At 39.0% G+C, this 10,934-nt stretch overlaps 1 protein-coding gene across 2 annotated transcripts in view; it reads left to right on the top strand.

The window, feature by feature from the left end:
• The first annotated feature begins 3,732 nt into the window (after positions 1 to 3,732).
• The window catches only part of Ankrd55 (ankyrin repeat domain 55), a 100,613-nt gene continuing 93,411 nt past the window's right edge, over positions 3,733 to 10,934 (top strand). The window contains exons 1-2 of one of the 2 annotated variants that reach the window (XM_021261410.2): positions 3,733 to 3,943; positions 4,231 to 4,321. In XM_021261410.2, the coding sequence (XP_021117069.1) occupies positions 4,282 to 4,321 (40 nt within the window). In that variant the 5' untranslated portion in view covers positions 3,733 to 3,943; positions 4,231 to 4,281. The remainder of the gene's footprint in view (positions 3,944 to 4,230; positions 4,322 to 10,934) is intronic. The other variant, XM_004848511.3, reaches the window with a different exon arrangement.

The following is a 10,934-nucleotide window of genomic DNA, read 5'->3' as shown; positions in this document are numbered from 1 at the left end:
AAAGGAAAAAAATGGAAACAAAATCTTTGCAAATAAGGAAGGGTGGAGGGGGTGAAGGTAGGTCAGGGGAAGGGGAAAAAAATAAGAACCAAGATATTCAATCATGTAGATTTGTCACAATTGTTTATCCATTCACCTGTTGATTAATATTTGGATTGTTTCCAGTTTGGGATGATAATAAGGTTGTTATAAACACAAATATGCACATGTCTTTGTTTTTCATGCGTAAATTCCTGGGAAATTGTGTCTAACTTTGTAAGAAACCACAAAACTTTTCCAAAATGGCTGCCCCACTGCATGTCCTCCATTAGCAGCGTACAAAGAAGAGTTGCAGCATTCTTTCTAGCATGTTCTGGGAACTTGGTTTGTTGTTATCAAAGTCATTCCAATTGATATATAGTGGTACTTTGTTATTATTTAATTCACATTTTCTTATTGATTTATGATGTGAGCACCTTTTTCCCTCATTCTTATTACCATGTTCGTCTCCTTTTTGATGACATGTCTATTTTAATCTTTGTCTTTTTGAAGATTTGAGTTGTTTGTTTTATTAAGTTTTGAGGATTCTTTAGATATTCTGCATGCAGATCTTTAACCAGTTTTGTGTTTTGCAAATATTTTCTCCCTGTCTGTAGGTTGTCTTTCTACTTTCTTACTAATATCTATCAAAGAGTAAAGGTCTTAATTATTACAAAGTAAAATCACAGAGGTTACTATGATTAAGGAAATTAATTTTAAATTTTATTTAATTAATGCATTTTAAGTAATCACATGTAGCTAGTGGCTATCAGACAGCACAACATAGTAATGCCTAAATGCACCTTTAGTGAACAATGAGTACAGTTTTGGTCATTATTTCATCATATTTTGAGAATGCATTGATCCATAATGGTTTGGAAATTTAAATACTTGATCCCTAACCAGAGATAGTCTGAGAAGCACTGAACTGGGCAGATGTCACAACATACCCCTTTCTGGCAGGGGCATTTCTCATTGTAAATTCACAAAGTAGCATTCTAGAAAGGAAGTGAATGACAAAGTGCAGAAGTGGAGGAATATTCTAGGTAATGTATTCTGAGAAAGTGTGACTGGAAGAATGGCATTTGAACTGATAAATGCTTACAAGTAACAGGAAGGTTTTGCAAAGTCTTTGGCATGGACAAGGGAGTAGCATATTAAGGAACACGAAGGAGTCCAGTGTGGCTGGATGTTGAGCAGAGGCACAGAGTGGAGAGGAATGAACTGGAGAGGAGGGAAAGGGGCCAGATTTTGAATGGCTGTACAGACTTGAGTGTCCTCTCTCCCTTTTCTTGACCCTAAATAAAGATTAATGTACCACAGGCCCTGAATATGGACATGTGCTTTCCAAGGGGAGAGGATGGACTGTGGGAAGCACAACAGAACTTTTGGAGTGATAGAAATATTCTATACCTTGACTGTGGTGCTGCGCAAATGCCCTGTTTGAAAAATGCACCAGAAGATATAACCCAATATTTTACACTAATCTTCGGTTGTATAGAAGCATCCCTATGTTTGCGACCCAAGAAGCAGACTGAATGATAGTAATAGTCAACTCTCAAAAGAAGTTAGGAGGTGGGGTTCTTACACTATAGATTAAGATGCTGAGGGTCAAAAAGTTGCATAGTTTGCTTGAAATCACACATCTGACAAAAAAAAACTCAAGCTCATGTCCTTTCCATCTATTTTATTGCCTTTCTTAAACATGAACCCAATGGATCCCTTTTACAAACATGAAAATGTGTACACATTTTAATTTGGTTTGGATAATGATAAATGCCACAGAAATGTAACAATTTTGGAAAATTTGCATTTAAGAGTTCCTCTTCTGTATTAATTTCCAAAAGTTTCTGTAACAAATTATTGCAAACTTGGCAGTTTAAAACAACAGGAATTTATTATTTCACAGTTCAGGAGACCAAAAGTTCAAAGTCAAGGTGTTTGCAGAGTCTCACCCTCTTCCTGCTTCTGATGGCTACAAGTGTTGTAGCCAACAAGTGGCTGGTGACTGCATCATTCCAACCTCTATTTCCATGTCTGTATACCCTCCTCTTCTTCTGTTTGTGAGTTTCTTATAAGGACACTTATCATTGAATTCAGACCCACCTGCATAACTCAAAATGATTTCAATTTGAACTCCTTAACTTAATTACTTCTGCCTAAACCCCCTTTGCAGGTCAGGTCACATTCACAGGTTCTGAGGATTAGAATGTGGGCATACCTTTTTGTGGATCATTCAACAAATCATTCAGCTCACTACCTATTCCATGCACTGCAACCTGGGAACTGTCTCTGGGCAGTGAACTGAAGAGTCATCAGGCTGACCTCAACTGTTAATCTTTTCCCACAATCACTGTGCTTTGCTCCCTGCTGTCTGACCATTGTTTCAGTGATGCCACTCAGTCTTCTGGTTGTTTAAGACAGGAGGTAAGTCCAGTCCCCATGACTCCAGTATGGCCAGGAGCAGAAGTTGCATCCAAGAATGTAAGCTCATTTGAGTGTTGAGATCCCTCTTGTCTTGCTGAAGCCTACATTGTTAGTGCCTATAGAAATGACTGGGCAGTAGTACTTCTTCCAAAGCAGTTGATGAATTCAGGATCAGATGAATGGAATTGAAGTTCATCTGAATCCTTTGTTTCCCACTTGTTTGGGGTTGAGTGGAAATATGACATAATGGAAAAAAGACATATGTTCTGCTTGTATTTTAAATAAAGAGAATACAGGGCATTTTGAAGGAAGAGACTGATGTGGAAAAGAGGATTGAATATTGTTGAGTAAGAGAATTATTATTATTAAGTGATAGTATTGGTTTTTTGGGGGGTTTTTTGGTACCAGGGATTGAACTCAGGTCCTTGCGTTTGCACAGCAGACGGCGAAACCACTGAGCTAAATCCCGGGCCCCAGGTGATAGTATTGTTGAGTGAGTGGTAGTATTGTCACAGGGAAGTGGCAATTGAATTGAAGGCCCTCCAATTTATTAATGGAAAATAATTGATGGGCACTGACAAAATATTAAATAAGAGAAAAGAAACATCCACTGTACTCTTGTTGTGTCATGTCTAGAATATAGAATTTGGTTTGTTTGAACTTTTTGTATCAGATTTTTATCATAAATGTAAAATAATAGATACTTTTTTAACGAGCAAAAAACCCACAGAGATTGATAAAAACAAATAAGAAATTCCCTACTCTAATTGCAATCCCCTGAGGTAACCAATATTAACAGTTTAGTATGTGTCTCTTTCAGTGTTCCTGTGAACATATATAAACATATTTACATATATAGTGAGTGGTTACTGGTTTATGAATATGTAACAAATGAAATATATAACATATTTGCTTCATTTAATAATAGATTAGTGACATCACCATCAGATGAATGTACATAGATTTATTTACCTCAGTTCTTTTAGGATAGAATATGAATTTACTATAATTTACTCAGCTACTTCTCAAATAATATACATTTTTCAAGTTTCACCACACATAATGCTGCAGTAAACATCCTTGTGACTGTAGACAGTTTTAATTTTGTCATCACAAATACTTGAACCTTGAAATATAACCTTTTAAATCCCACTTCCTTCTCCACCCTCCCTGTCAGTCGGAGACCAGAGCTGACGGGAGTCTGAAGATGAGACACAAAGTGGGTAATTATTCCATACAGCACATGGCCAGCAGCCTCCTCCCACAATATTTACGTCCTATTCCATTGAGGTGGCACTCTCAGCTCACGTGACCCAAATGCAGTTCTCGCTCCACCAAGAGCACAGCTGAACGCAGTCTGCATTGGCAGCTCTGCACATGCTCCGTCTGGCCCTGTGACTCCTCACTCACCCATTGAGATTTCTGTTGGTTTAAAGCGACGTTCCAGCTGCTGAAGCTCCGTGACCTGCAGCATTTTCCTGGCTCTCATCCAGAGCAGGTGATCCCCGTGAGCAGTGCTTTTTTTAGGGTTTGGGCTGCTTTATTTATCTGTTTGGCAACGAGTAATGTATAATACTTACACACAAGTACTGCTGATGAATGAGATTGTTAAGAGTAACTCTTTCCCTAGCATGAAAAGTATTTACCTATTTTTATCATTTGCCTTGACAACAACCTGCATCTCTAGTGCACTTTTAATTCCCAAGCAGGGGTCTTGGCAAGCAAGGCTGTATCCGACTGTTGTGTTGACTGCAACCTGTGAAATGATGTTTTTCTCCTCTCTAGAGACCTGGATACTTTTTGCCGTTCTCATGGTAAATGGTGAAATAAGCTACCATGGATTTCAGCACCTCTTCTGTATTTGATCAGCAAAAAGGTAAAACAGTGTTTTATTATATTCTTTGGCTCATAGCTTCATTAGTCCAACAGGAGGGATTTACAACTACAAGGAGAGGGGTGTGTGTGTGTGTATGTGTGTGTGTGTCTTGTGTATGTGTGTGTATGTGTACGTGTGTGTGTGAGATGTGGAAAGAGAATTCCACCTAGAAAACAAATCTGTTCTGAATGTTCATTTCTAATTTGATAAGCATCTGGAAAAGAAAAATAAGCTTACAGTGTTCTGTTTTACTGAGGTATTACTACCCACAAATTTTTTAAATTGAGTTGCAAGCATACCAGCTATTTCAGATGGTTCATTTTTATTCTGCTTTTTGAAATATTTAAAAATATATTAGAGAAAGTAATATCAGAAGAATATATCAGGTCTTTCTTTTTAGTCTGTTAACCCAGTGTTTCCCTGCTATAGCCTCATTAGCATCTCCTGATTTCCTTCAGGAATAAATGTTGCCCATATATATGTTGGGTCAATATAATAGCTCATCTGAGATTGTATAATGACTTATCACTATGTTATTATTTGCAGTGACAGGGTACATCTTCCTTCCTCATACTTTCCAGAATGGAGGTAGTTTCTACATGGAAAGGTTATTGTGAAATTAACTCATCCTATAACAAGCATGTAGCTAGCCATACAGTCTATGCATATGTATTTTGCATATGCAGTGCACATATACATATATATGTGATACACGTAATTATGTCTTTTTACATATGTACAGGAAATTTCTATTGTTTAAATGTAATAAATATTTTAGAATCTTTTTAAAAGTGTCTGATCTCTAAACCTTTTTCTACAATCTCTGAATATTCTTCAAGACCCTAAATTGTTTGCTGATTTCACTTGTTTTGGCTACAAAATGAAATAATGCTTTGTGCAAGCCTCGTTAAAAAAATTCATTGCTTTTTTCTTTTTCCCTTTTGCTGTTTTAACCCATATGTTTACTATCCCTCAATCTATGTCTGGCTTCATAGGTGAATTATTTTAGCTCAGTAAGTTTCTCAAATAGTAATTTATATAGATTTCTTAGTTAACGAATGTATTTTAGTATATAGTGTCTTCCCTAGGTCTTAACTCATTTTGAATAGTGTGTGTGTGTGTGTATGTGTGTGTGTGTGTGTGTGTACTTTCAGAATACACTGGTTCACACTGCGTTTGGACACAATCACCCTAGAAAAAAGGATTATTACAGCTCTGCCCACCACTACTCATTCCTCTTTGTACATTTTGTACCATTGATGACAATCAGCACAAGCAAAAATCTGCTTAGCAGCAAAGCACTTATAGTGGCTAAAAAGTGATGTTATTGAGCCATGCAATCCACAGAAAAACACAATGGGTTTATTTTTGAAGACTAATTCAAGGGAGCTGGGACTGGCTACAGAAGAGCAAGCCCTTCATAATGATTTCATCTGTTACACTGTGGGAACTTCTAGCAGGAATAAGCTCAAAACATAGCTAAAATATTAACTTAGAGCATTTATTTTCTTACTATACTTTTCATATGAGCAATTTCTCCTCCCTAGGCCTGATTCTCCCCCATAAAAATTAACCTTCTCCTCACTATCTCTATCCCTATTTCTCAATCGTTTCTATCTTTCTTGGGAGAATACACTAATGTGGAAGTAGCAGGGATTTCTAAATCTTATAGACACAGGTCAGAATGCAGGATTAGTTACTTCTTAGCTGTGTGACCTTGGTAAGAGACACAACCTCTCTAGGCCTTAGTTTCCTCAGAAATAAAATGAAGAAAATGATGCTTATGTAGCAGGATTGTAAGGATCTAAATAATGAGTGTCAGATTGCTGGACATGAAATAAGTATTTTCAAATCATATTTGCTGCAGCTGTTGTTTCTGTTATTATTACTACTGTGTTAGTGACCTTTCTATGGCAGGGACAAAATACTTGACATACACAATTTAAAGGAGAAAAGATTTATTTTAGCTCACAGTTTCACAGGTTTCAGTCTCGAGTCAGCTGGCTCCATTGCTTTAGGGTTATGGTGAAGCAAAACATCATAGCAGAAGGGCATGGTAAAGCAAAACTGCTCACCTCATGGCAGCTGGGAAGTGGTAGGGGGGAGCCAGAAGGAAGGGATCCACACGCAGTCCCCACAGTCATTCCCTCCTACCTCATTCCCTTCAACTGGCCCTTACCTCCTCAATGTCCATTCAGCTATGAACTCGTCGGTGGATTATTTCATTGAACAGGTCAGCGCCTTCATGATCCAACCACCTCTGTGGCCCCACCCTTGAATGCTGCTGCACTCAGGATCAAGCCTTCGACACTCAAGTCTTGGGGGACACCTCAGATTTAAACTATAACAGCCAAGCCAGATGTGGTGGTCCATAACTATAATCCTAGCACAGGGGAGGCTGAGGCAGAAGGATCACCTCAAGTTCAAGGGCAGCCTGGGCTATGTAGTGAATTCAAGGACAGCCTGAACTACATAGCAAGACCTTGTCTCAAAAAGCTAAAAAACAAAACAAAACAAAAACTATAATAACCAACTATAAGTTCTTTAAGCTAATGACCTGTTAATATCCAGCTTAAATTTAGCAGTTTTCAGATCAAATGAGGGTGTATTTAGTACTGGGCAACTAGATTACATTAATTGTTTTTAGAACCCCAGGGTACCATTTAGAGCAAGCTCTAGAGTAATAATTAATACAATGATACATGAATAGTTCTATTACGCCATTAATCCTTCCTCTTCCTTAAAATCAGGAAAGATCATTATAGGTTTAGATCATCAAATAAATTTCAAAGATTATATTATTAAATAAATTGCAGTGAAGTAACTTTCTCTGGAAAAGTTGAATGTGGACCTTAGTGGAGGGTTTTCCATGAATTCTTAGTGCCTGTGTTAGGAAAACGATGGTGATCCCGTAAAGAACACAGGCAGCCTGAATTTGGTGGCTCTGGGGAGAACCTCCTGGAGTAACTCCAAAGGAGAGAGTCCAAGTCCAGGTTATTGAGCTGGGTCTTTTATGGATAGGGTAGGGAGGTTAGTGGGACAAACTTTGGGCTGATGGGAGGTGGAGGGCTTGAGATTGAGGGAAAAAGAATGGCTGAGTACGGGCAGGGTGTGTCGAGTCTGAGCAGAGTAGGCATTGTTCCTGGGCTCAGGTTGGGGGGCTGCAGGATGTAGGAATGGGCTGATTGTTCTAGGAGCTCAGGAACTGTGGGGAGCTGGGGGGGCAGAGTCAGACCTATCAGTCTGGAGAATCAAAACCCTAGTGACATGGAGTTCACATGCTGATGTTGACAGGAGAATACATAACATCTGGAAGAACCTTAGAAGTCATATAATCCCCTGGTTCTCAAACTTAACTGCACAGGAATCATCTGGGGAGGTGTTAAAATGTAGACGCCTGGATCTTACCCAGGGAAATTTCAGTTTAATTGTTGTAAAATGTAATCTGACAAATGCTTCCTAGGATGTTCTGATGTACAACAAAGATTGAAAACCAGTTATCCAATTCATCCTACTAACATTTCAGAAGGGAGAACTGAAGCATGGAGACATTCAAGGATGGGCCCCTTGTAATATTGATCGCATCCTACTCATTATTAGCAGAGGACACTGGGCCCTCCCTGGGTGCTCTCTGTCCAAACATCAGGACAACAGGAAGATTCCTGGTAATCAGTGGGGGTAGCTGTGTACCAGCACTGGGCTCATGGTTGTCCAGTAAATGATGGAGCAATATAATGCCAAACGACCTTTAAGATTCCACCAAGATGGGCTGGGGATTTAGCTCAGTGCTTCTGCCACCTGCCTCAAAAGCACAAGGTCCCAAGTTTGATCCCTGGTACCAGAAAAAAAAAAAAAAGATTCCACCAAGATGAATTTAGTAAGCTAGAATCCTTCCAACTGTGTCTTTATTTCTCTTTGACTGATGGTCAAGATACTCATATACCAGAGTCGTGGAGACAGATAGACATTTGTACAAGTCCTGTCTCAGCCCTCTTCCAGTTGCATGAATTTCAATAAATTGATTGATCTCTTTGGGCTTTAGTCTCCTCTTCTGTGAAATGTGGATAACATTACATTGCTGGGGGCTTGTAGATCAGGTTATCTGATAGGCCCTGTGGTTTAGGGCTTTGCTTTTTAAACGAAGAGGGAAGAAGTGTGGGTCTTCAGAACTCCCCATTTTTATCTTGTGCATCCTGCTTTCCCCATAGCAAGAGCTCTCTGATCTCATGTGCTTTTCCTGGGTGTCTTCCCTCTCAAAGCCCACGTTAGGGAAAGGAACTATAGTAAAATCATTTACTACAGAACACAGAGATTCCTACTGAAGGTGATATATTATGTAACTGAAAATATTTGCATTTTTAGCTTTGCTACTACTTGTGGAAAAAGATTTGCTGTACCTGGAGGAATCCCAGGCTACAGAGAAAAAAGGAGAAATAAGGGTGCTCCCCAGGGCTTCACCCAGCCCTCTGTGCGGCTAAGAGTGAGGAGGGTGGACCCTGCTCCAATTCTGTGAGGAAATGGGTTTGATGAGGCTGAGCAGAGAATTTCCAGGCACTGAGGGAATTGTGCACTTGCCCCACTGTTTTCCTAAACCTGTTCAACTTCAAAACCATGTTCTTTCTGTCACAGTGCATTTCTTTCTTGGCCAGATATAAAGTTTAATGAAAAAAATTAGGTATCAGAAAATACTCAAATTAATGAAACATTTATTTTCATAAGCAAGCTGTTACACTGCACCATTGTGTTTTATATTTTTAAAGCTCCCACACACAGATGTACTAGTTTTAAATCCCAACTTCTCATCTACAATGGGAATACCAAACCAAAAGATTTGCACTTTGCTGAAAAAGCAAAAGTTTAAATCACAATATGGCAACCAGATGCTTCCAAAGGAAAAATAAGCAAATTTTGAAAGGGATTTGGGGCAAAGAGCAAAGGAAAGGCAGGAATAGGAGAAAGGAAGGAGACAGGTCTGATTTGGGCTCAGCTGATGATTTCAGGATCAGAAACTTGTAACAGGAGCCTGGAATGAAACCCAGGAGCACTGAGAATTCTGTGATTGGTTTTCAGATTCAGAGTTCAGATAAAGGGAGACTAAGTGGCAAATCACCAACCCACTGGTATACAATCAAATTACTTATTGCCTCTGAGAAGATGTTTAGCCTTCCCCCGTCTTGATTAAGAAAAAGGGGAAGGAAAAAGAGATGGAGACAAATCTCTTTTCCAATGTTCTTGCTCACTCAAGCCTGCTAGAAGACTGCTAGAGAATCTTTCAGCCTCTGTCTTTGTTCTGCACCCTTTTCCCCCTATCAACCAACTCCTGAGAGATTATGATAGGTCCTCCATTCTGTAGCCCTGCTGAAGTTCCCATCCCTTCCCACCTTAGGCTCTGGCTCTAAATAACCTGAGAATTCTGTTCCTTCCACTCTCCCCAGCTCCTTTTGCAGACATGTAAAGAAAAAAGTTCCTGAAAGATCTTATCCAAACAATCACCATGAAACTTCAAGTGATTTAGTATGACAAACTAGCACGAGGTGTCAGTGGTGACATTCTTCATCATGGGACAGCTTCTGTCCCAGGGGAGTGTGCATCAAGAGGAAGGATTGGGGAGTGGTATCCACAGGGAAAGAGGGCCTCAAGTGGGCAGCCACATCTTCTCAACCTACCCTGACATTGTTTCCTACAACTTCACTAGATCATTCATGGTTCTTCACCAGATCAATTTCTGACCCAACAGTCAGCTGGAACACCACACTGAATTTTTTTTTACCATCTCTATTCATTAACATCACAATACTTCCAGGATGAACCAACTCTGTTTGGTACATGATATCCAAGGATTTTCCCTTTGACATGATCATTTTGCCAAAAGGATATTTTAATGACACCTAAAAGAAAACCATTAAACTTATAGCTGTTTTTAGTATGTGACAGATATGAAACAAATCTGTCACCCATCCCCAAATATAGGATAATGTGGGAAAGTAAAAGTCTGGATTCACCAAGGTCTAGGGCTGATGTAAAAGATGGGAGGTGGATAGGCTAGACACCATCTCACAGAGAGATCACATTTAGTGGGGAGTCACACGCTGAGTGACAGGCTTAGTGGCTGAGTCACAGACTATGCTTACTTGTTCTCAGAAAGACAGCTGGGGATTCAACACAGTGTCCACTGGTTCTGAGAATTCTCTTATACCATGAATGAGCTTCCTTTCAGATTTTCTGGTTTATCTTTTAAAATCACAATTGTTTTTCCCCAATATTAATAAACATTAAAAATGAAAGCAAACTAATAAAATAGGTTTGCCTGCTTAATAAGAGCCCTTTATTTGTTTTTTCTTCGTAAAAACTGAGAATGGCACTTTCTCATTGATGAGTCTGTTTGTATTTTATTGGATATAATGAGAGAGGAAGCAATGAAAAGACATTTCACTCGACACAGGAAATATTTCCATTGCTAAGTGGATCCTCTGAACATTTAAAATGCACCTGATATGTAATAGTGTTCTAACTCTTTTTAACTTTTTATTTGAAAATAACTCTAAACTTACAGAAAATTAAAAGTAAGAATAGTATAGAGAATACTTGAATATCTTCTACCCATATCCACCTA

The sequence above is a fragment of the Heterocephalus glaber genome, unplaced genomic scaffold (assembly GCF_053883595.1).
Source record: "Heterocephalus glaber isolate CG9 unplaced genomic scaffold, H.glaber_assembly_v1.0 deba00001538, whole genome shotgun sequence".
NCBI lineage: Eukaryota > Metazoa > Chordata > Mammalia > Rodentia > Bathyergidae > Heterocephalus > Heterocephalus glaber.
The sequence above is the reverse complement of the archived record's forward strand: the minus strand, read 5'-3'. Positions and strand labels throughout refer to the sequence as shown.